At 44.8% G+C, this 24,516-nt stretch overlaps 6 protein-coding genes across 10 annotated transcripts; 3 read left to right on the top strand and 3 right to left on the bottom strand.

The window, feature by feature from the left end:
* Nucleotides 1-751: 751 nt before the first annotated feature.
* LOC132263316 (guanine nucleotide-releasing factor 2) lies at nt 752-13,425 on the top strand. Of its 5 annotated transcripts, none has more exons than XM_059763021.1 (14): nt 752-925; nt 2,581-2,707; nt 2,772-4,097; nt 5,069-5,283; nt 5,663-5,686; nt 7,873-7,972; nt 8,602-9,160; nt 9,735-9,903; nt 10,039-10,062; nt 10,192-10,360; nt 10,435-10,953; nt 11,022-11,147; nt 11,397-11,528; nt 11,596-13,425. In XM_059763021.1, the coding sequence occupies exons 1-14, from the start codon at nt 889-891 to the stop codon at nt 11,729-11,731; spliced, it is 3,663 nt and encodes a 1,220-aa protein (XP_059619004.1). In that variant the 5' UTR covers nt 752-888; the 3' UTR covers nt 11,732-13,425. The 5 variants fall into 5 exon arrangements, with proteins under 5 accessions (XP_059619004.1, XP_059619000.1, XP_059619003.1 ...); XM_059763017.1 differs by lacking the exon at nt 752-925 and adding an exon at nt 1,157-1,289; XM_059763020.1 differs by lacking the exons at nt 752-925; nt 5,663-5,686 and adding an exon at nt 1,157-1,289.
* A 6-nt stretch (nt 13,426-13,431) lies between these two features.
* LOC132261682 (outer dynein arm-docking complex subunit 3) lies at nt 13,432-15,424 on the bottom strand. The gene is made up of 2 exons (XM_059760596.1): nt 13,686-15,424; nt 13,432-13,576 (listed from the first exon to the last, which is right to left on the bottom strand). The coding sequence occupies exons 1-2, from the start codon at nt 15,376-15,378 to the stop codon at nt 13,455-13,457; spliced, it is 1,815 nt and encodes a 604-aa protein (XP_059616579.1). The 5' UTR covers nt 15,379-15,424; the 3' UTR covers nt 13,432-13,454.
* Nucleotides 15,425-15,455: 31 nt separating this feature from the next.
* On the bottom strand, nt 15,456-17,794 carry LOC132263318 (uncharacterized). The gene is made up of 4 exons (XM_059763024.1): nt 17,629-17,794; nt 17,372-17,557; nt 16,023-16,695; nt 15,456-15,765 (listed from the first exon to the last, which is right to left on the bottom strand). The coding sequence occupies exons 2-4, from the start codon at nt 17,454-17,456 to the stop codon at nt 15,549-15,551; spliced, it is 975 nt and encodes a 324-aa protein (XP_059619007.1). The 5' UTR covers nt 17,457-17,557; nt 17,629-17,794; the 3' UTR covers nt 15,456-15,548.
* Nucleotides 17,795-17,958: 164 nt separating this feature from the next.
* Nucleotides 17,959-19,675, top strand: LOC132263317 (uncharacterized). Its single transcript, XM_059763023.1, has 3 exons — nt 17,959-19,148; nt 19,226-19,361; nt 19,434-19,675. The coding sequence occupies exons 1-3, from the start codon at nt 18,069-18,071 to the stop codon at nt 19,550-19,552; spliced, it is 1,335 nt and encodes a 444-aa protein (XP_059619006.1). The 5' UTR covers nt 17,959-18,068; the 3' UTR covers nt 19,553-19,675.
* Nucleotides 19,676-19,853: 178 nt separating this feature from the next.
* LOC132262347 (dynamin-1-like protein) lies at nt 19,854-23,781 on the top strand. The gene is made up of 5 exons (XM_059761602.1): nt 19,854-20,049; nt 20,214-21,026; nt 21,807-22,770; nt 22,839-23,050; nt 23,118-23,781. Exons 1-5 carry the CDS (start codon nt 19,948-19,950, stop codon nt 23,172-23,174), a joined length of 2,148 nt encoding a protein of 715 aa, XP_059617585.1. The 5' UTR covers nt 19,854-19,947; the 3' UTR covers nt 23,175-23,781.
* On the bottom strand, nt 23,647-24,482 carry LOC132262349 (actin-related protein 2/3 complex subunit 5-C). Its single transcript, XM_059761604.1, has 3 exons — nt 24,146-24,482; nt 23,815-24,084; nt 23,647-23,745 (listed from the first exon to the last, which is right to left on the bottom strand). Exons 1-2 carry the CDS (start codon nt 24,356-24,358, stop codon nt 23,842-23,844), a joined length of 456 nt encoding a protein of 151 aa, XP_059617587.1. The 5' UTR covers nt 24,359-24,482; the 3' UTR covers nt 23,647-23,745; nt 23,815-23,841.
* Nucleotides 24,483-24,516: the final 34 nt, after the last annotated feature.

Genomic DNA, 24,516 nt, shown 5'->3' with positions numbered 1-24,516 from the left:
CACGGCAAAATGTGAGAAAAGAGGGGAAATTTCATGCACTACTAAGAATAGGAGTGATGTTCGAAGGAAAAAGCTGGGGAAGGCCTGGAAATGTGGAAGAACACTGATATAAAATCGTCCGTAAATACGATTTCTCCCACTTCCAGGCTTGGAAAACAAGGGGTGATATTTCTCTTTCCGCAGGGGAAACTCCCCTGAAAATAATTTGAAATTGGAGGGGAAATTGGCCAAGAAAATATGATTTTGAATCTTATGGGAAAATGTGGAACTGAAAATTACGTCCAAAGCAATATTTTCTTATTATCAGAAGCACTTGATAACTATTTTGTTTTGTTAATTTTCCTTATAAATAAATACTTGGAAAATACTAACGAAAATAAAATGAACGTTTAGCTGAAGATGTTTTGTAGACTCTTTTTGAGAATTCTTCAATGCCATTCTCATCTCTAAAATATTCACTCTAAAAATTAAGTTTGAAATAATTTTCAAAAAAAGGCAATCTCTTTACGTCAGAATTTCTAGATGTTGCTAAGATGATGTTGATAATGCTATTGTACATTTACATAATATAATTATATATCTCTTTGCTCCTCAAATGTGTTTATCACATTTTTTAATAGACATTTACGAACCGCAGTTACAACGTTACAACTCTGATAGCAATTCAAATACAAAAACCCAGCGATATATCGATTGGGAACTTGCCATAATCGGTGATATCGACTTTATGGCGAGTGGTGAATTGAATTGATTAGTGGAGTTCGAGTGGTGAGTGCGAGATTGCCTCTTTCAGGGAGGAAAGATAATAAAAACAGTGCGAAAAAGTGTATGATAAGGGTGAAAGTGGTGGTGTAGTGCAGTGTCAAGTGTTCCTCAACGCGGTGGACAATGTCCATAACACAAAACAGCAATAAAATAGAGAATGGTAGGTGATGGAAAAGTGCTCGCAATTTGGGTGGTTCGGGCTGAAAATTTTGACAAAAGTTTTCTCCCCTCACTTCAGTGATGAATTTTCCTCACTTCGGGATTGTTTTCTGAGCGATATTGGCCCTTTTCGGGCACCGACGCGGTGCTATTGGGCAGACGGTGGGCCACTTGGCTCAGACTGGGAGTGTTTTGGGTGGGTTTGGCTGTTTTGCGACTTTGCGCTGACACCGTGAATCTCGAAGAAATGCCCGAATTTGACGAGTCTTTCCTGGCAATTTGCTCGCGAAATGAGCAATTGAGGCGCTCGTCCTACGATTTCGTGAGGAAACCACCGAAAAATCTCGTGAAACTGTTGGAAATTCGTAAGTCCTGTGTCTTGCGAGTAATCGTGTACTAACTGTGAGAGCAGGGCGGAGAGCCCCGCAAGTGGGGCTGCTCTGTGCGGGGCGAAATCTCATCTGGACGGAAATGCAATGTCCCTGCAGGCGCAGTGGGTTCCCCAGAGCCGTGACGTCACCGATTGACTCATGTGTTCGCCTCTGTGAGCGAGTTCGCACCCTGCGCGGCGATGCCAGCTGCAAAATCGGCGGCAATTAAAGTCAAGGCTACTTAGTTTTGATCCATCGCGAGAACTGAGCAATTGTTCTAAGCCTGCTCGTTCGTTTTATTGCTCGTAATTTTTGGGTTTGATTGCTTTTCGCGGAGTGCGAGAGCGACAAATTTGTCGCGGTCAAACATTGCGAATCGTCGGGAATTCGCAAAAAAAACAACAATTGATTTTGTGCCAATCTTTTTTTGCGAAATTCACAGCACAGACGATGTCTTTCATCAGAAGACACGAGTGTGTTGAAAGGGGTGTTCAAATGGGATGAATGGAGGCTTTTTTTCTAATAATTGAACGATGAGGAATTTAATTAATTATCTAGTTCACTTATGACACAGACTGGATAATATTGCTTTTTGTATTTTGTTTTTGTAAACAAACACTAACTTACATTAGGAAGTGTTTATGGATAAACACAGAAGGGGTGCGCAAGTGCCAACCGTGGACACGATCGGCCGAGATTAAGTAGAAGAATGAGAAGAATAAGCGGAGAATAAAGAAAGAATAATCTGAGAATAGTTGGAATAAATGGAATAAGAGCACAAAAACCACTATTCAACACAAATGATGTTTATAAGTTATTCTCAGGAATAACCGAATAAGAATAAAACATTTTACTATTCAAAAATTATTCTCTATTAAATTAATATTTATTCATGAATAACGAGAATAAAATAGGGACAAGAATAAGGCTGGACATGTTCAAAATCAGCTTGCGCACCCTAAACCCCCTAAACACATGAAATCTGTGAAATTGCATTAGGACCACAAATAACTGCTTGAAATATTTTTGGCAAAAACATTTTTGTGATAACTTTTTGTGGGCAACCGCCGCATTCCGAAAAGTGTGTGGACTTTGGAAGGGTGCGACCCCCAATTTTCCATCTCATGGCTTTTCTCTCTCAGCGCAAGAAGTGTTGCTCTTGTGCGAGAGACGCTTCCAAAAATATCCTCACCGTTGATCATTGATGGGATTTGTGTGTCTCTTCTCTTCTCCATCTCTCGCTTTCACTGTCGCGCCGCGCGCCTGTGAACGTGAATGCACTCAGGGATCGGCTCATCGGGACACAAAGGCAGCTTGCGTGGCACGAAGCTGGCACGCCGAGCGAGATCCTTCAAGGATGACTTCCTGGAGAAGATCTCCCAGATTCGCACACCGACGAACACAATGACGAGGTGAGTGGTGAATGTGTGGCATTTGTGCTGAGGAGGAGATTTGACGGGTGTTTGCCTTTTACAGAACTTCCTCGCCGAGCAGTCCGCGGAACAAGTCGGCCAAGGGATGCGTCGAGGAGGCGTCGAAGCCTGCCCATGATCTGAACTATCATGTGCGCCAGGTGAAGAACTCCCTGACACACTTCAAAGATGTGATATCGAAGAGGAAGCTGGAGATGCTGCCGGGCAATGGGACGGTTGTGCTGGAGTCCATTGCGAATGTCCACACGGCCTTGCAGGCGTACGGGCTGAATGAGCAGAGCAACGCCCTGATCTCCGCCAAGACGCAGGTGTATGCGTCTCTGGGGCGCCTCATAAAGCTCTGTGACGAGGTGCTGCTGGCTGAGAACGAGCAGACGTGCGCTGCCATTGAGCCTGACAATGTCCAGGAGGTAATGGAATTGATGGAGGCGGCGCTTGAGAATCTATTACAGGTATCCAATGCCAAATTGACGGAACGGGTGAGTTCCTCCTCACAATCTCCTGTCGTGCGGACGTCTTCAAACACACTGCAGCGTCCGATGATCGATGTGGCCAGTCAGAGAACATCCCTGCCGGATATTCCACTGACGCCGCGCGAGAGGGACATTCTAGAGCAACAATCGTCACGCATAGTGCGCTCTTCGCACAGCACGGAGAGCATCCTGAGAGACACAAGCCCACCGCCTAAGCCTCCGCTTCCCAGTCGACTCACCGATCCCCCGCCATTGCCGCCAAAGCCCAAACAGCGCGCCGGACTCGTGGATTCAGACACGGCGTCGGATCTCACGCTGCCCACGACCACAAATGAGCGCAGCTCGTGGCGCTCAAAGTCCCCTGAGGACAATTCTAGTCTCTTGAGTGCCAGTGCGGGTTCGCTGGATTCGGCGCTCAACCAGAGTCGTGAGGATGACATTCTGGAGCCTCTGCTGGAGATGGATCAGATGGCTCTGGCCACGAATAGCGCCTCCTCGTCGTCCCCGTGTCGGGAGTTCGAGGACAGCTTGCCCATGTTGTCCATCACGGGTGCCGATGACTTCGCGCCGCCGATCGTGCGGCGTTCAGGGCAGTCGTACATGGTGACGCGCAGCAGCAGGACACAATCGGCGGAACAGGAGCTGATTGGGGGCGAATGTGTGTCTGAGAAGATGTTCACACAGAATGTGTTCAATAAGTTCGAGCAGCATAGTTTTATGTGCAAGACAGACAGTGTGGACAGTGCCGGCATGTCGGAGACACTGTCGTACGATCAGGACGATGAGCAGCCACCGGAGTTGCCGCAGAAGACCAGACGCAGCATCCACGGCAGATATGATCGCCACAAATCAATATACGACAACATGCCGGGCGGTGACAGTCATCAAGGGGCCAAGTAAGTTCATTGTTGCGTCACTTCCGACCCTAATATCACGTCCCTTTAACTGTGTGATCTAATCATGATGGCAATTTTGCAAATGAGGCGCTAATTTGCACGGTAAATTCATGAATTCAAATGATTACACATAATTTGCGCTGCTCTTCCGAAAGATTAAATAATTGCTACAAAGCTGCAGCAAAAACGATTGTTAATTAAAATGCAACAAATGAGATTTTTGTACCACTTATAATGTGGTGAATTAATTTTAATTTTTACTGTGCTTTTTCACGTGTTCTCTCTCCTATTTTAGCGGTGATTTCGCTCATGAGATTTACTATTCACTCTATCTAATGGATGATCGCCTTGATAATTTTTTTTTCTTCCTCCGCAGTGGCGTAGTGAAGATGAATGTGGGGAAAATACAAGGGGTTTTCGCGGAATTCCTGTAACTCGGTTGGAAAGAATACTAGGAAGACGAGTTATTTGTTTTGTTCCTCCTTCATATTAGTCTGTAAAAGCTCAGGAATTTCGCCTAGTTCTCGATTTTTGCCTTTAGTATGATCATAAAAACTAGGCTATCCATTCGATCAGCTATTTTGGAATTGCAGCGACTAGTTGTAATACTTGTGACAGTGTTACATGTCGCAGAATGGATGGGAGAAAGTGAATATGTTAAGAGTTGAAGACTGTATAGAGATTTGAGGTCAAGAACCAATGGAAAATGCAATTCTCAATTGAATGCAAAATCGAAAATGTGTGATGGAGTCAAGTGAGAATGGGTATGAAAAGTGTGTTTGTTTGTTTCTCTGCTCTGGTGGTAAAGTATCTAAAGTATTTCCAGTAATATATACAAACACACACATTGGGTGAAGTTTTTTTTTTGGTTTTGTGATAGATTGAGCGCTATAAATTAAATTGGTGTACACTTGAGGCAAGTGGAGTTGAATTTCATTTGAATATTTATGGAGATTTTTCCACGGTTTCAGGCATCAATTCACATCAACTACAAGTACAGCAGCCGTGTTCACATCTCAGCACCATCAGCACAGCACGGCAGCGTTTGCGGCCACAACTATGAGGCATCAGAGTGTTTTTGAGCCTCGCCAGTTGCAGAAGTTCCATCAGCAGCAGTTGCAGCACGAATCGGTCGCCGAGACGCAAGACGAGAAGCCGCCGCCTCTTCCCATAAAGAAGAAGCACAGTGAGTTGAAATATGTCTTCTCCTTCTTGGTTGGGGACTTTCATCCTTAATGTGATGTGATTCTTTTCGAATAGGGATAATAATGTTGTATCCTTTCCGGATATTTGTTGTTTCTCCTCGTTACTGTTTTTTTTTTTTCAATATCAAACTCACCCGAAACATTGTGAGGACGAAGAGTTGAGAGAGTGTGCAGAAATCTCTCTGTCGTCCTCACAAGATGTGTGAGTGAAGTGTAGTGATGATTCTTCCTCATTTATTTCCCCTTTTTTCCACCTCGGCAGCGAGAGAGAAAAACACTTTTTGAAAGTATATAATATCTGTATACCTTCCTTTTTCTAATTCATAACTTTTTTCATTATGTTACAACTCCCTCGTAAAGTGTTTCAGAGTGTGGCGTATTCAGGTGAGTTGTAGAGAAGTGATTTGAGAAAAAAGTGAGAATCACGAATCACAAGCAAAAAAACAAAAATTCACTATCTACCCAAAGAGAACACGCACAAGAAATTCAGCATTGTCTTGTATTATTTCTGTTGGGCCACTTTGAGAGATGGCCAAACGAAGAAGAAAAAGATCGTCATAGAAGAGTCAATGATCGACTGTTTTTATATAGTGAATGATGAAAGTGGCTTTGGAGATGCTTCTTTTCGTGTTATGCTTTTGGCTGAGTTACGTGACACTCTCTATATATATGAAAAGTCGATGTGGATTGTTTTTACACCCCTTTGACTTCCTGATGAGAAGAGACAATAATATTTTTGCGAAGATATTCTTTGCTTGACTGCGGAAAATTGAATTTTTCATCACTCTATTGTGCAGTAGAGACAATGAAAGAATTATTGTGTCTACGAAATTTGCAGTCTTAAGAATGTGCAGGGCGCAGTTTTCTGGCGAAAAGAGTTGAGGTGAATTGATAGATGCTATAATTGTTGTTTCCACACTGTTTTCTTCTCTTCTGTCAAATTAATTTCCGCCTTTCGCGGTTATTTTCCTTCTTTCCAATGTGGCAATAAATTAGAAAAATTCTCCACACCACTTCAGCTGTTGTAAGAAGAAAAGAAATTCTAAAGGCATGCAAGATATTCTCAATTGAATAACGATGAAAAGGCTTTCAGCGAGATTTTCATACCATTTCGCTGAGAATTATGAACGCTCTTTATGGGATATTAAGTGGAATAACAGAACTTCTGATGAGAACTCTACAATATATATATTTCAGGGTGAATTAAAAATTAATGAGTTTGCGTATGCAAATGTGGCAAATGCTCAATTTGCTGCAATATTCCGGAATGATTCAATTAATCTGTTAATCGTAATGTGTGCAAAATCAGTTTGAAAGAGAATTGATGTTAGAATGAATTCAGTGTGACAAAATATCGTGATGGAAATTCTTGGTTACATGAGAGAATTAAGTAATTGCATTGAAATTAAGAGTTGAATAAAACGTGGAAGTGAAAGAAATTCGCGAAGCTTGACAAAATGAACTGTTATTTTTATGTATATTGTTGGTGAAAAGAGAGAAAAAAGGAGATGCAATTTATCAATTGTCTCATGGCTTTTGCACCAATGTTAGTCATCATAAATCCATAGCGAAAGGTAGCAAAATAGAGAGAGAGAGAGAGTTCTTCAGTTTCTTAGCAAAAGACAAGCACTTTGTCGTTGTGGTTCGATGAGTTACCGTGAATATACTTAAGTATATTTTCCCTCTGCAAGAGATGCACTCGAGAAATTCCCATAAAGAAGTCAGGGTGAAAAATCCCCGTTGTTTTTCATACACACTTTATAATTCTTTTTGCAAAACTGCAATTTGGATTCGTGGCTATAATGGCAATAATTCTCTCATAGAAATTATTGATACATATTATAATGGCGTATATATTTTCTGGTTGTTTTCCCACCACCTTTTGTCTGCATGAAGTATTTATATATATATATTGTTGTGAAATGTGATCGGAAAGTACATGTTTGTCTGCTGCGTGGTTTAAATGTTGATTGACTTGAAACATGCATTCGGTATGAGGTTACACTTCTTCTCCTCTTCTTTCTTTCTCTTTCACATATCGCTTATATCACCAATTAATCAATGAGTGTGCACTCAGTGGAGATTATCAATAAATTAGAGTTGTTATTAGCTAATTTTTCTATCTAGACGAATATATAGCGCAAGAAAATGTGGTGTTGTGTGCCATGAGCTAGAGAGAAAAAGAAATCTCAGAGTTAAAGCATATAAACACTCCCTTTTATCTCTAATAATTTCTTCTATTGAATTCAAAATTATGATAGACTATAAGATCCTATCATAAATGAATTAATGTTGCATAAATGTTTCTTCTAATAAATCCACAAAGTGCAATCAATAATAGAAATGGAAAAGAGACAATTAATGCGGCGAAGGCGCGAATGATCATTACTATAAATTCACACTATAGTATTTTATTTCTGCACTAAAGTGCTTGTTTTTTATATTGTTCCACTAAAATCTACACATTTTCTGCTTATAAAATACTGGACAGACAGTCAAGCGAAATAATTGCTCTATTATAGATGTTATATATGAAATTTCCTCCTTTGTAATGTGTGTTTCTCTTGCAGTTATGGCTTACATGGAGATATTTGGAAATTGCACTCATGCCTCGCAGCAAATATGTGGGAATGGAATTCGAGGTGCCAATCTTCAAGAACGTTCTGTCAGGTAACAATTGTGTTTTTAATTTCCTCAAGAAAAAACATTTATACATGCGTGAGAACAGTATGAATTACATTTGCGCTGAATCAGAGTTGCGATTAAGAGAGTTCCACTTAATATCACGTTGACAAAATTTCATGTTGTTTCTCTGGTCATTCTGAGTGTTTGTTGTCTGTGAAAATAGATGAAAATTTCAGAGTTTTTTCGAGAAGGAATCAGTCTTCAATTGGAAAATAGATTGCAAACTCTACAATATATTTATAGAATAGTATCTATCAAGATTCCTCACCCAAGCAAACCTGTGAACAATTCGTAGAATCTTTATCTGTAATCTCTTCAACTCTGTCTTAATTTCTTCCTTGAATTGGAGCAACAAATCTTTTATTACATTTTTACACACAATAAACGCTCAGCGAAAATGTCTGTATAGAAGGCATAAAGCTAAAAGGTGAATAATAGTGTCTTGCTTTTCTAATGGAAAGAAGAAGAAAAAAAGAAGAAAAATTGCTACCAATTAATAGTGCGCGGGGATCGCGAAACTTATCTGCATAAACTGGTGGTTTTTTTTTCGTCAACTCAATGACGCTCGAGGTGAAGATATGTTTGACCTCTTTGTTGTCTTTTCTCCTTGTTAGCATGATGCCATCGATAAATCATGTGAGCATGCAATCTCAAGCGCTGAGCGCTGGAAGCAATCACTCGGTCACGGTGACAACGTCCTCATCGGCGCTGCTGGTGCGGACGGAGGAAGAGGTGGAGAAACCGCCGGCGCTGCCGCCGAAGCAGTCGCGGCTGAGCAGCAAGACGTCCGTGAACAGTGACACCCCACCACAGAGTCCGCGGGTCGTGAGTGGCGCGCGAGTGCAGAAGCCGTCGGTCTCGACGCCGTCCGTGGTGTGTTCGGCTGGCGGTGGAAGTGGTGGTCCTCAGCTATCGCCGGGCAGCAAGTCGCTGAAGACTCCGTCGCCACTATCGCCACCGCTATCGGCGACGCTCCATCCACATCTCAACTGTCCGGCGGGCGTGGAAGTGAAAGTGACCGATCAGAAAGACGCGAGTGCTCAGCGATTATTCAATTTCAATGAGAGTCACAGCGATAAGACACAATCAGCTGAGGTGCTGAGCAATTCGGCGCGCAACGAGGAGACATCAGACGAGGAAGTGGTCCTGCGCAGGAATCAGCACAAGAAGAAGGTGAGTTGGATTGGCTTATAAATATTATAAAGTGACAAATTGCTGACAAAGTGAAAGCCCATATCATCGATGAAAGGCACATGATTATGTGGTTGTGTTTATGTAACTTAATTAGATGTGATTGTCTTGTGCCTTGTGACATGGCAGAAATCAATTTACAGGCTGTGTAATGATGCCCTAAAGAGATCTCTACTGATTTATGAGGCATTCACGATGCGTCTTGAATTTTGCATGTGAAATTTATGCATTTTCATGCAAATTCAAAGGTGATCGCGATGGTATTTATTCAATATTCAGTGAAGGATTGAAGATTTTACTTTCTTTCGTCGGCTATAGCTCATATAAAGTTTAGCAAAAATGTTTTAGGAATCTTTGAACTTTATAACTCATGACGTGATTTGATGGCCGATCTTTAGATACACACATGAGTAAAGAAGTCATCAAATAGTGTACTCAAATAATCCTCCAAAAGCATAGTCGTGTCTTTCACTTTGATGAGGCAACAAGAAGGTGTGAAGAAGCATGCAAAGTGAGTGGATTTATGCTAACCATTCGGACGTCTCTTGTCATTTAGGAGAGCATGAGCTCAAACTCTAGTCTGCCGTTGGATTTGATCGAGGAGATGAGCATCGCGCAGTTTTTGGTGTTCAAGAAGGAGGGCGAGGACGGGCCAGATGTCAAAGGTGGCCACTTGGATGCCCTCATCATTCATGCTACGAAAGTGGAGAAGAATTTCGAGAATGGTTAGTATGCATTTTGCTGTATTTTATTGTATTTATATTGGAGAGTTTTGCTGTGCAATTTGTGGTGCATTGATTTATTAACATCCGAGTAATTTCCTGTTCTTTCGCCGTGTCGCTTTGCCCAATGCATATAAGATTCAGATGAAGCTAAAGAGAATGGTAAGAGTGCTTTTTGAGAATTCATGCAAGTGTGACGATGTTGATTTCATATTATGACTGGAGATTTGTGTGTGTGTTTTTTATTGCGAAAAATGCAGTTTCCACTTAATGATGTCTGCTGCTTTTCAGCCTACGGGGAGGCCTTTCTCACGACTTTCCGGACATTTATGACACCGCTGCAGCTCATCGAGAAGCTAACACATCGATACAATGTGTACAGTTGCCAAATTGGTGATCAGAAGCAGAGAGCGGCCAAAGAATCCTTCGCGCTGCTGTTTCGTGTTGTTAATGATCTAACGTGAGTGTTTCTCATCTTGTTGCACTTTCGATTGAGCCACAAAACAGTGAGTTTATAATGGCTTTCTCACGCAGAATACCTGACATTGAGGAGTACTGTCTCAATCTATTGGTGGATTTCGCCCATCAATTGATCTGCAATGGCAACTTGACAATGGCAAAGTTGCTGCGAGTGAAAATCTTGGAGAAAGTCATGATGTACAAGCAACACAAGTGGTCGCCGTACTATTCGACACTTTCATCAAGGGCCGTCACGACAAATCCACCAACTCTCCTCGACTTGAAGTCCGTGGAGATTGCCGAACAGATGACGCTCCTCGATTCGGATCTGTTCAAGAAGATTGAAATTCCCGAAGTGCTGATCTGGGCACAGGAGCAATGTGAGGAGCGATCGCCAAACTTGACACGCTTCACAGAGCATTTCAATAAGATGTCGTACTGGGCGCGATCGCAGATTCTCAAGCAGGAGGATGCCAAAGAGCGCGAACGCTATGTGATCAAGTTCATCAAGATCATGAAGCATTTGAGGAAGATTAAGAATTTCAATTCCTACTTGGCTCTGTTGTCAGCTCTCGACTCAGCGCTTATCAGAAGGTAAAAATTTGTAAATGTAATAATTGTAAAGTGGTCAACATTCAGGGTGATATTTTGTTCCTTGGCAGACTGGAGTGGCAGAAGACAATTACGGATAGTCTGAAGGACTACTGCGCTCTCATTGATCCCAGTTCCAGCTTTCGGGCCTACCGATTGGCGCTGGCAGAGACTACGCCGCCCTGCATTCCCTACATGTGAGTTTTGAGAGAGAAGACTTGGCATTTACTCAGAGCAGAGAATCTCCGCACGATGAAATGCCTCGTGTTAATCGAGACGTGATCCCCAATTAGATAACCCAGTATTAGTTGAGTAATGCAAATTACTCAATAATCTTCGCGAAGATGGTTTTGCATGTGGAGATTCATAAAGACTTTGTTTGTTTGCTAAAGTGATTGGCCAATTTTTAATTGCAACTTCTGACCAACAAAAACATCATTTTTCAGAGGGCTTGTGCTGCAAGACTTGACATTTGTACACATTGGGAATCAAGACTATCTCAGTGAGGGCATCATTAACTTCTCGAAACGATGGCAACAGTACAATATCGTTGTGAATATGAAGAGATTCAAAAAGAGGTAACATATTGGTGGCAGATTGATTTGCCCTGTAGATATTGACTGGTGATTTCTTCACTCTTTGCAGCTCGTATCCGTTCAAGAAGAAGGAGCACATCATTGGCTTTTTCGACAACTTCGAGAACTACCTGGACGAGGACGCAATGTGGCAGATATCAGAGAATATAAAACCTCGCGAGGGCAAGAGAACTTACAAGAGGTGAATATTTAAATAAGGATAAATTATATACATATTTATTGAGAGGGATTAATTTGTCTCTTGAATTTGAGTATATTTTTAAAAATGATGATAAAATGCTACAAGAATAAGTAAGAAAAAACAAAAAAACACATGAAGAGAAAGAACTATTTTTATTACGTTAGTTTGTATTGATGATGATTGAAAAAAAAAGAAGAGGGGATAAATAATTTATTTACATGATGAATTGGCAAGAAAAATATCACTGTAGCGAAAATTATTGTATGTTAGATGATGATGAATTAGTGAAACGGTGAAATTTGTTGGTAGTTTATTGAAAGCCACTCCTTTTGTTGAATAGGTGTAGAATTGCACTTTTTTTGATGCAGTTTTTCTTAGTGATTGAAATGATGCGCAATGGTGAGAAAGTGTAGATGGGAATTCATAACATTATCGATTTAGTCAAGAAAAAAACATGCAAACTTATTGAAAACTACGTAGGAATTACTAATTATCACTAAAAAAAAGAAGAAGATATGATTAGATTGAGATGAGAGGGTGAAAAAAGAATCATGCAATGAATGTAATGCAACGAATTATTTACACAACACAGTGCAGATTGATGGACACACAAGATATAACTTAAACGTCTACTAATCAAATAGGAAACTTACTGAATTAATGTCTAGCGTGAGAGAGAAGAGAGTGGATAAACACGTTGCATTAATTTGTTGACTAAACCTATGAAAATTTCAATTATTGAATTTTATCAATAATTCTCGTATTGATTTTTATAAGTATTTGTCTTTCTTCTGAACTTTGCTTAGCTTTTTTTCCTACTCTGGAGACTTATAATATTTTATTTTTTCGATATTTCTTCTGTGGGTGAAAATACTCATGAAAACAAAAAAAAGGGAGAAGAGAAAATGTATTTGAGACGGTAAATTTTATATAGTAAAAATACTCAGTCTCAGAAGAATGCGTTGCGGAGAAATTTGTGTAATTTTCACCAATAAGTACAATTTCCTGATTAAAATCTTGTGGTTAAATAATGAAAGAATATTTGGTATAATGAAAAGTGAATGAGAAGATAACACAACACTGCTTAATTTAATGTGCAATATTTTAAAGAAGATATGAAAAAAGATATGTACTTTTAAGTGAAATTTATCTGTAGTGAGAAAACCAAACAAAAGTATTCGTGGTATTTATCGTAACAACTAAAGAAAAAAAACTGATTATTATGATGAAAAACTGCAAGCAAGAAAACCCATCATGAAGAAATACAGCAACACAGAATGCATTTTTTAGGGAGACAGAAAGAAAACCAATATAAAATAGCAATTGTTTTAGTTTTTTCATGTGGCGAAGAAGGGAAATAGAGAGATGAATATGAAAAATATCGTCAATGTTAAGCCATAATCAACAAGTGTAGGTATTTTAAAGGTGTAATGCGGGGCGGAGAGAAAGAGGAGGCAGAAGAGGAAATATTACTATACACACAAGAGTACATAAGGCATAAATTGTGAAGATAATCACTCTGCAGTCAATGCAATAGACTCTGATTTAGGATTATTCACCAGGGAACTCAATATACTCAAGCTCATTGATGGATAGCAAGAAATAATCTCACACAGTGAACATGAACCAAGCAGTAACGCAGACTCTAGTAACGTAATTGTAAAAGTGAATAAAGTGTAATTGGATGTGTGTCTCAGACGCCTTGCGAATGCTCAGTGCGCTCATGTCTACTTCCGGCGCGGCAATTGCACGCGGAATCCCTTCCTGCGTGACTTGGAGTCGATGATGAGCTGCGCTTGACGCTTCAAGTAGTGCCGCGACGGCACGTCACCCTCGTCATCCGAAGTGACTGTGGAGAAAGAAAGAAAAAATGATGGTATATTGAGTGAATTCTCAGAAAGCGCGCGATCCGCACGAAATCATTTTCCACGGCGTTCAGTTCCAGCTGGAATACTTACTAGTTTGCGTTGCCTGACCAGGAGAAATGGACGTGGTCTGACCGCCAGTACCACGATTAGCGAATAGATTTGTGTAGCAAGCGGGAAAAGCTGCTGGCTTCTCCTTTTCCTCCGGCGGAATTGGCGAATGCAGAGGAATTGAGAGATCTTCTATGGATCTCTCTTCGGCCTCGTCAGTTTTCTCCTCCACAACTTCTCGGTCAATTTCCTGCCCTCCGTGCAGCTTCATCACCATCTTTAGGCTGTCTTGCAGAACTTTCAGTAGCAAATCACTGGGAATCGATGCTGCCGTGAAGAAGTCAAAGTTATCAATGTTCTCCGTGGTCTTCTTCCAAATGTTCTGATCTGTAAGCTCATCCAAATCCCTCAGTTTCATCAGCAACTCAAAGAGACCCTCCTTGATCGACCCAGACACCTTGCGAGTGTGCTCAGAAGCGCCATCGCAAGCGACTTCCTTGCTCTGCTGATCAACGATCTTCGTCTTGAGTTTCTCCACTTCTTCCTGATTCACTTCGTTCTCCTTGATGTCAGCAAAGCGGAATTCATCCAGTTGCGACGAGAGAGCGTCCCTCTGAGTCTCCAGATCTTTCTTGGAGGTTTCTGTGACATTGCGCAGATACGCCAATCTCGTTGTGGCCTCGCGCTGCGCCAGGAAACGTCCCAGAACTTCATTAGTCGCGGTGGCTCCTGTGGATTCCATGAGCTTCCTGAACGCCAAGTCCATCGCATTCGTGCTCTCCTTGGCGTGAGCACTGGGATCGGTATCGTGGGCACCTTTCCCGGTTTGAGCATCACCAGATCCCGATCCGGCACTCTCCTGATGCACCAGTGTTTTCCCTGTGGCGAAGATTCTCCGCTCCAGGCGTTCCAGCTCCATTTTCCGCTCATCCACTTGCCTGCGGAAGTCCTGAGCCTGCTTCTCTCTGGCCCTGTTGGAGCTCGAGGCCGCCTGCTCCTGCTTCTGCAGCACCAGCTTCGTGGAGTCACGCATCTGGAGCGCCTCCTGATTCACCTGGTGCAGTTTATCGATCTCTGCCTGCTGTTCCGTGATGGCTTGCTCCAGCTCCAGCAGATTCGACTCGAAGTTCTCGGCATCCGTCATGAGAGATGCCTTGATGGCGCGGTATTTCTTCCTGATGTGCTCCGCCTCCATCCATTGCACGGATGTGCGGTGAATCTCATTCTCCAGATGGCAAATAAGGCGTCTATTCTGATCCTCCTCCACAGTCTCTGACGCCGGGACGGAGTTTTCGGACGCCAGCTTGTTCTTACTCACGTACAGACGCTGATATTCCTCCACCAGGCGATCAAAGAACTTCTGGCGCTTCACGTAGTGATCATGCACGAGATCTGTCTGCTTCTTCAGGTCAATCACTCTGAGATCCAGCACGTGGACGGCGTCATCAGCATTCTTCGCTCCTGGCGGCAATTCCAGCTTCTTGATAGTCTCATGATTCTGCGGCTTTTGGGCATTTTTCGTCTTCAAGTACTTCAATTTCACCGTGAGCTCCTTGATGTTCTTCTTGAGGTCGGCAATCTTCTCCGAATTTCCCTTCTGCTCCTCCTCCCATTCACCCTTGTACGCCTTCCTCTGTCCCTCCGCCAGCAGGATCTTCTTCTTCAGCTCCACGATGTTCTTGTTAATCGCCACCATGCTGGCCTCCGTGGCCTTTCCCGGCTGCGGCGAAGACATCTTCAAGCCACAATTCCTTCACTAAGAAAATTCCCTCACGCGAACACAACCCAATCGATTAAATAAAACACAATTCCTATGGATACGGAATAAACAGCTTTATTAAAAAATATATATATATTGATATGCTTTCACCGAAAATACAGTTGTTAAATGTCGCCGAAGCTCAGCTATGAACTCTTGCTCTTGACCTTTAAAATACCGCGCTTCCGCAAGTACCTCACGATGAACGGCGTGGCGCCGAGTGTGATGCTAATGCGAACTGGGGCGAAGACTTTGTGGATTGCGTAGGCCACGACGAACGTGCTGGCGCCCGTGGCCACTTTTCCCGACAGCGCCGAGTCGCCCAAGTTGAGCGCCGTCAGGATCTGCTTCACATCTAATCCACTGCAAGATGAGAAGGCAGAAAGTGTGAAGAATCTGACTTTGTAATCGCTCGAGGGATCAATTCTGGTTAGTATTTTTCAATTGAATGATTACTTTAGTTTTTTTGATAAGTACATTCAACATTTGGCCAAATTATAAATTATCAGAGCATCCAGAATTGATTCCTAATTCCTGGGCAAAAATCTTATGCATAAGAATAAGTGATATTAAATGAATGACGAAGACTGAGGCTCAACAATCGCATTCGGAAGTCTCACCTGGACACGAGCAGGTAGAAGAGGCCCAGGGAGGCGAGGGAGATGGTCACGTGAAAGACAATGACAGTGGATCCGTAATCCTTCACGGCAATCTTCAGCTTCTCCCGCTTGGACAGCTCCTTGGTGGCCTCCGGAGCCTCTTTGGTGGCACACAATCGCGCTATGAGTCGCTCATGCGTTAGAGGCGCTAGCAAATGCACATTCTGATGCACTGACTGGGTTAGTATGGGCGCTAAGAAGCTCCTCCTGCCTCCGCACGTACCTTTCAGATCGCGCCGCAGACTCATGTAGTGATGATCCTGCAGATCCGCCGCCGTGAACTTGCTGAACTGACTCCACTGCCCGCCCGGCATGTTCAGATGCATGGACTTGCTGCCGCCGCTGAAGGGCTGCGGCACGTTGCTCTGCATCGAGCAGTTGAGATGAACGGCGCCCGAGCAGTCGTACTGCTCCACGTGCGGATCCGACGCCCGCGGCTCGTTGTCCAGCGTCACGTCCATGCTGTGCACCTGCATGGACTCGTGGCACACCATCGCGGTGCTGGAGATGTCCCTGGCGCGCTGCGGCGAGAATCTCATGGTCTCCGCGGCGTCAATGTTGGGCGGAAGCGGCAGCTCGGCCGCCTGTGGATAGTCTCTCTGGGCGCTGACATGGATGGACGGTGAAAGTCCAACTGCCGAGAGAGAGAGAGAGTGTGTTAAAGTCCAGGAAGTAAAAATAAAGGCACACGCCGAGATTCTGGGCAATTGGCCAAGTGGGAGTCGCACAGCAACGACGTGGCGTCACTGGATTCTCAATTGGGATCATCAGCACTTGGCGTGATCAATTGAGCGCTTCAGCCGAGATGATTTGTCTGAAGGTTCATGGGCCCTTCCACAGACTCGCCAATTCGTTTAATTCGCACACCATTTAGCTTTATTACCTCAGCAAATATTAACCGCATCATCAGACATTCTGACTTCTGATGACCGAATGCATCTCATTGACTGAAGACATTCCGATGCAACAATTGCGCCTCAAATGCACTTCACCGCAAATTGCGTCTCTCCCAGTCTTTTTTCCCAGTATTCCAATGGCAATGGCAAGTTCAAAATCTCCGCAAGAGACACAATAAAATGATCAATTTATGTGTTATTCTGCCCAGAATAAACATTACAATATTTATAGATTCTGGCACGACTTCCCATCAGTCGCTGTTCCATTTTCTCAACTCTTTGTATAAAGTCAAACGGAGGGTCAATTGGAAATCTCCACACTCGTCTGGCCAGAGGATGTCTGGATGTCCCTGAGGGGGAATCCTTGGGGAATTGAGGACGGAAAAATTGAGGGAAAGTATGAGAATTCCTTACCGGGTTTCGTGAAGATGCTTTTCGAGAGACTCCTCGACGTCCCGCCGAGTTTCTCCACTGAATTTCTCAACAAATGCAGTGCCATTCTTTACTAATTGTCGCGTGGGTGTTGTCACTAAGTATTTCGCACTATTTTGCCTCCGTCTTCTTGGAGAGATAAATAAAAACTGAAGCCAGAGAAGTGATCTGAAAACCAGATAAGCGCTGATGATTAGAGGGGAATTTCTCGAGGTGAAATCCTCCAAATAGAAGCTTACACATATAATTATATCACGCCAGGAGACTTCTACGATGCACTGGAGATACTTATCGCACTAATAATTACCGAATCATTGCGAAAATCCGTGGAAAAGGGCAAAAATTGCAAGCTGTAATTTTATAGTTCACTTCTTGTTCACCTCTTGTCCCACGGTGGTGAGTATCTCTGACGTGTGTGTCCCACAGAGCTGTCAAACATATCTGCGTGCATAAAAATATTCCGTGTTATTTTGATAATTGTGCGTAAAAACCCAGAAAAAGTGCACTGGTTAAGCCCAAAAGTGCTCATTTGCAATCAGCAATAGTTAAGTCGTGTGATTCCGCAGTGAAAAGCAATGATAGGGATTTTATAGGTGGGTTTTCACGTTTATTTCCTACGCGGTGGATTCGATGCGAAGGACGCGATCGGAATTGAAATGCGCGATAAAACCACGAAATAATGGATATTGCGGACAATAAGGAGAAGATTTGCGTGCGATGCGACCTCCCGAAGACCGGGCAGAAGAGTGAGAACAACAATATCGCGCCGGAGCATCTGAATGGCGAGGTAGCGGCCGACGTGGGTGCGCTGTCCGGAAACGGCGAGCGTCCGGAGGCGGCCCAGGCGGGGAATCTGCTGTCAGAGGACGAGATCTCGTCCAACTCAGATGACTGCGTGTATACATATCGCGGTGGGCACATGGAAACGCCCATGAGGGTGTCCCAGGAGGCGCTGGTGGACGACACGGATTTCCTGGAGTTCCTCGAGATGGACTTCGATCCGGAGCCCAGCTCAGAGCAGGACAACTATCCGGACACTAGCTATTTCCCTGAGATCGATGGCTTCATCGAGAATCACCCGCTGAATGGACTGCATCATCTGGAGCAGCCGGTGGAATTTGAGAAGACTGCTGACAGCGCGGATCCGGAGTCGTCAGAATTATCACAACGAAACACAGGCGCCAAGCCCAAACTCACTGTAGCCAATCCCACGACCAGACAGAAGAAGTCGCCTCCTGTGGTGCTCAGCAGCCCGAATCCGCCGCGTGTGGAGCCGCCCAGGCAAGTGCGGGAAGTGTGTCTGGAGTGCTCTGAGTTGGAGATCCTCAGCGAGACGTCGCGAAACCCCATGAAACAGGCGCGCCGATGCCCCAAGCACACTCTGGAGCGCCCCAAGACGCCGCCGGACCTCTCCCCGTGGCAGTCACAGCTCACCAGTGTCCACCCAACGCCTCCGGAGGCGCGGCAGCTGCTCACACTGAACCTGGACTTGCCCTGCGGCACGGAGAAGGTGGTGAAGCTCTCGTCGGTGGGCTGCACGGAGGAGGACGTGGTGGAGTGTCTGCTGACGCTGGGCGTGAAGGTGAACCGAACGGTGCTGAGGAGCCACTTTGAGAGTCGCCCAGGCGAGGAGTCACTCAGGCAGATGGATCTCACCGACTTCCTGGTGCACGTCGCCAAGGAGAATTGTGATTATCGCAAGCTGATGGATGCCATTCGAGCTGCCTGCGAGAAAAGTGCCCAAGACCTGCAGTTTAGCGTGAGTAGTAAAAATCACAGTCAATATATTAAGCCTTTTTCTTCTAAAATGACACACTTTTTGGCACTGAATTGCAGTTTGAGCCTTCGAAGAAAGTTCCTGAGATGATCAAGGTGAACTTGACGGACATCGCGATTAGGTGGAATCCCAGCAAGAGTCTCAGGGGTCTCGTCAATCTTCCCAACAAGTATTTTCACACCTTTAATGTAGTCGGTGAGTTTTCTTCGGCTAAAATTGGCGAGTTTAGTTCATTAGAAGTCGGCTAATTGATGTTTTCTTCGGCAGGAAAAATCGCCAATGCTGTCCGCCAGCTCAACGCACCCGGAGAGAGTGACGAGTGTGACCACATTCTGGTGCCCAACTTCTACCGCAGTGGATTCATCACGATTTCCCGGCGCAAGTGAGAAACTGTGTCATACTCTCGAAGCACTCTGATGGCGATTGAGGAATACATTGTACATACATACATTATTTTTGTAAATAATAGTGATATCTACCCTATTTAATTTATTAATGACGCAACATACTCTATGAAATAAATAATTTTCAATTAAAAAAACGAAGTATTTCTGGGAAAATGAGGGATTTCTCCGAGAAAAAGGAGCGAATTTCTGATTATGGCAAGGAAAAAAAACAGAAACCGTTGATTTGCAGTACTAGAATGTCGGAGTAAAATACGCGTAAAAATTCGGCGCTGTCAAATGTCAGTGGATTTTCGCTTGAGGAATTCGTTCTGAGGTTTTTTGGTTGAGAATTCTTTGTGAAAAAGGGTGTTTTGCGAGGCATTTGGGGCGCTACCATGGAGGCTCTGATACCCGTGATCAACAAGCTGCAGGATGTGTTCAATACAGTGGGCTCGGACCTCATGCAGCTGCCGCAAATTGTGGTGCTGGGAAGTCAGGTGAAGCATTCGCACTCTAACCATGTTTATTGGCTCCTCGATGGCTCTCTTTGCCTCTGCGTCCCGACCCAAATTACATAACTCGCTCGCCGGCAGAAGCCTCCGCCGGCAAGGGAGGCTCTCCCGAGGGGTTGTGCTGATGGACTTTTGGGCTTCTCTTCCAGAGTTCCGGCAAGAGTTCCGTGATCGAGAGCCTCGTGGGCAGATCGTTCCTGCCCAGAGGCACGGGCATCGTGACCCGGCGGCCGCTGGTGCTGCAGCTCGTGTACTGCCCACTGGACGATAGGGAGCACCGCTCGGCCGAGAGTGGCACGGTGAATGTGGAGGAATGGGGCAAGTTTCTGCACGTGAAGAACCGCATCTTCACCGACTTCAATGAGATCCGGCGCGAGATTGAGTCGGACACAGACAAGCTGGCGGGCGACAACAAAGGCATCTGCCCGGAGCCCATCAACCTGAAGATCTACTCCACGAAGGTGGTGAATCTCACGATGGTGGACTTGCCGGGCATCACGAAAGTGCCCGTGGGCGACCAGCCGGAAGACATCGAGGCGCAGATCAAGGAGCTCCTGTTCAAGTACATTGAGAATCCCAACTCGATCATCCTGGCCGTGACGGCGGCCAACACGGACATGGCCACGAGCGAGAGCCTGAAGCTGGCCAAGGAGTGCGATCCGGACGGTCGCCGGACGCTGGCTGTGCTCACGAAGCTGGATCTCATGGACGCCGGCACGGACGCCATTGACATTCTGTGCGGACGCGTGATTCCAGTGAAGCTGGGCATCATTGGCGTGGTGAACAGATCGCAGCAGGACATAATTGACCAGAAGAACATCACGGATCAGCTGAAGGACGAAGCGGCCTTCCTGCAGCGAAAGTATCCCACTTTGGCCACGCGCAACGGCACTCCTTATCTGGCCAAGACCCTCAACAGGCTGCTGATGCACCACATTCGCGACTGCCTGCCCGATCTCAAGGTGAGCACGATTTCACTGTCTCTCAAGCACAAAGAAGTCAACAATGCGTGCGAGTCGCTGAACTTCCTCACTTTCTGGGGCGCTCCGATTTTTGCGTGCAATGACGGGGAAAGCGGTGAGCTTATCTGAGTTTGCTGATTGGAAGCTTTTTCTTTGCATTGGGGGAGCTTAAGAGATCTAGAAACATTTCACCACTTTTGCATGAAAGCAGCTTTACGAACCCAGAGAACACATTAGCCTAAAAATCAGCGTGTTTCTCAGCTGATTTACTGCTAAGTCAAAGTGCTCACAATCGAGCAGCTCCCATATAAGAAAGTGCTCAGAATTTGAGCTGAAATAAGCACTTTTGCGAGCAGTTTCTCGAGCGCGATGAAATTCTCAGCCAAGTGTGTTCGCTGAGAAGTGAAATAAACCATCATTAAAAATTGCGGATCGCGTTTAAACAGTGAACATCTTGAAGTTTTGTGTGAAAGGCGATTATTTACTTTCTTTTCTATTTTAACCATCTCGACAATATGACCGAAAAAATGACTCATTGACGGCGTTTCAGAATTTCGACTGTTTCTTGCGTCACTTTGCGCTGCGATCTCTGCGGCAATCGAACATTTTGCCGGCTGATAACAATGGGACGCGATTTGGCAATGACGAAATATGAGACAATAAATGAAATATTAATGAAAGATTTGAAATGCAAAGTTGGGAATTGAATCGCGTTTGAGGAAGTGAAGACCTTCCAAGACAGAAATAGAAATTCCACATTAACTTTGACTCTCTTTGCAGACTCGCGTGAATGTGATGATGTCGCAGTTTCAGTCCCTCTTGTCGTCTTATGGTGACGATGTGAAGGACAAGAGCCAGACTCTGTTGCAGATCATCACGAAGTTCGCGAGCGCCTATTGTGCCACAATTGACGGCACGGCGAGGAACATTGAGACGACGGAGTTGTGCGGAGGCGCGCGAATATGCTACATCTTTCACGAGACCTTCGGGCGCACCCTCGACTCCATTCACCCGCTCACGGGACTCACGAAGATGGACATCCTGACGGCCATTCGGAATGCCACGGGGCCGCGACCGGCGCTGTTCGTGCCCGAGGTGTCCTTCGAGTTGCTGGTGAAGCGGCAGATCCGCCGGCTGGAGGAGCCGTCGCTGCGCTGCGTGGAGCTGATCCACGAGGAGATGCAGCGCATCATCCAGCACTGCGGCACGGAGGTGCAGCAGGAGATGCTGCGCTTCCCGAAGCTCCACGAGAAGATCATTGACGTGGTGACGCAACTGCTGCGTCAGCGTCTGCCCACCACCAATTGCATGGTGGAGAACCTCGTGGCCATTGAGCTGGCGTACATCAACACGAAGCATCCGGACTTCCACAAGGAGGCCGCCCTGGTGCCCAGCCTCATGAAGAGCGAGAATGTGGAGCCGTGGATCACGCAGAAGGGTGTCAATCGTCGGGAATTGGCGAAGAATGCCATTCGAGAGGCAGCTCAGCAGCAGAATCACGTGGAGAATGACGAGGCGGCGCAGCAGAATCACGTGGGCGAGACTCAGCAGAATTGGCTGGCCAATATTCTGTCGCAGAAGGAGGCGCAGAAGACGGAGAGTCCCATGGCGTCCAGTGGCAACACACCGACACACACCAGCGCCATGAGTCCTCTGAAGCCCGTCAATCTCCTTCCCGATGTGCCCATCAACCATCCGGCGCGCAAACTCACAGACAAGGAGCAGAAGGATTGCGATATTATAGGTGAGTCTCCGAAGGATCCTCCTGAGTCCTTTCTGCCAACTCTAATTCATCTTGTGTTCTCTTTCCAGAGCGCTTAATCAAGTCGTACTTCTACATTGTACGCAAATCAATTCAGGATTCTGTACCAAAGGCAGTGATGCACTTCCTGGTCAACTACGTCAAGGATAATCTGCAGTCTGAGCTGGTGACTCACCTGTACAAGTCCGATAATGCCGAGGAGATGCTGAATGAGTCAGATCACATAGCAATTCGCCGTCGTGAGGCCGCAGACATGCTCAAGGTGGGACTTTTCATCCTTTTCCTCCTTCTCTGAAGACTCAATGACCACTGAAATTCTTCCTTTGCAGGCTCTCACACGGGCGAATCACATCATAAGTGAGATTCGAGAGACGCACATGTGGTGAATTGCTGAAGGCGTTTTATAAAAACCACTATAAGAATATTTTACCTTTAAATTTAAAGTGAAACAAAAAAGATTAGAAAACCGCGATTAATACACTTAATCTGGAGGGAAAATGCATTGATGCTAATTGTTAGATGACAAGATTTACAGATAAGATATAAAAATTATTTATTGACAAGTGCGACAACTTTCTTAAGGTAGATCAACACGTGGCTGTTTTTTTCCTTCCTGTTTTCTTGTAAATTGCATACTATTTTGAAGAGAGAATGTGTGAAGAAGAGAGCAGTGTGTAAGGAAAACTCTCGAAATGTTCTTCAAATCATTAAGAAAAAAAAGTCTTTGTTGAATCATGCATTTGTTCACCAAATCACAATTAGTGAATGTAATAATGTAGATTTTTTTTAAGTTTCTCCCTTTGCTTTTGCATTTTCAACGACATTTTTAGGATTATGCGCTTAAGAATTGGCAAACAGTGAGAATATGTAGAAATTGTAATTGTAGTTTTCAGGCATCATTCCCAAGTTTTAGATCAATCCATTCTTCGAGGTATAAAATGAACATTGTTGGACATCCTATTCGCCACCAATAAATATTTGGAATTGTAAATTGATGAATCGAATGTGTATTGCATGAAGTCTTACAGGTAGAAATGTCCCCGTGGCGCCTGTCTAGGCGCGGTTCGTGTCCGACAACACCCGGACGATGCTTCCGACTCCGGCGCGGTTGAAGACCTTCTCGTGCCACTGCAGCAAGTGTCCGCTGGAGCCCTCGGACGGGATCTCGAAGCCCCTGTAGATGTACTTCATCAGCACATCGAACAGATCCGGATCCTCGAGGAAGTCAATGGCTCCGTCCATCTGGGAGGACTTTATGGACAGCAGCACGCGCAGAGCCACATTCAGAGCGTTGTCCTGCAAGGAAATCCACTCTTTAGCGCCTCGCATTGGCTGCAAAAGTCCCTCAAATCCGCACCTTGACTTGCTGATTCTTCGAGCCCAGCGGCGCGTTCTGGAGCACCGACTTGAGAGCCTCGAAGTGCTTCCCCTGAGTCATCAGGCCGCTGATCTCGTTCTCATCTGGCCCCCCGGAGCCGCCGAAGTCTGGATCGTCCTCTCTGAAATTGTCCTCATTGTACTGGTCCACGTCGATCTTGCGGAACGCCGAGCTGGAAGTGTTCTTGGCCATGCTGATTCTCTGGGGAAATGCAAATTTTCACTGGGTTTCACACGATTTCTCGCAATTTTCCACACCCCAAAAAACACAGATAAACACTCGGGCGTTTGACACTTCGCCGGGCGCGAGCGAAAATTGTACTAGATGCGCAATTTGAATTTTTGCGCCAA

Source organism: Phlebotomus argentipes, unplaced genomic scaffold (assembly GCF_947086385.1).
Source record: "Phlebotomus argentipes unplaced genomic scaffold, Phlebotomus argentipes genome assembly contig_15, whole genome shotgun sequence".
Classification (NCBI taxonomy): Eukaryota; Metazoa; Arthropoda; class Insecta; order Diptera; family Psychodidae; genus Phlebotomus; species Phlebotomus argentipes.
Note: the sequence above shows the minus strand (reverse complement) of the source record. Positions and strands in the feature narration are given on the sequence as shown.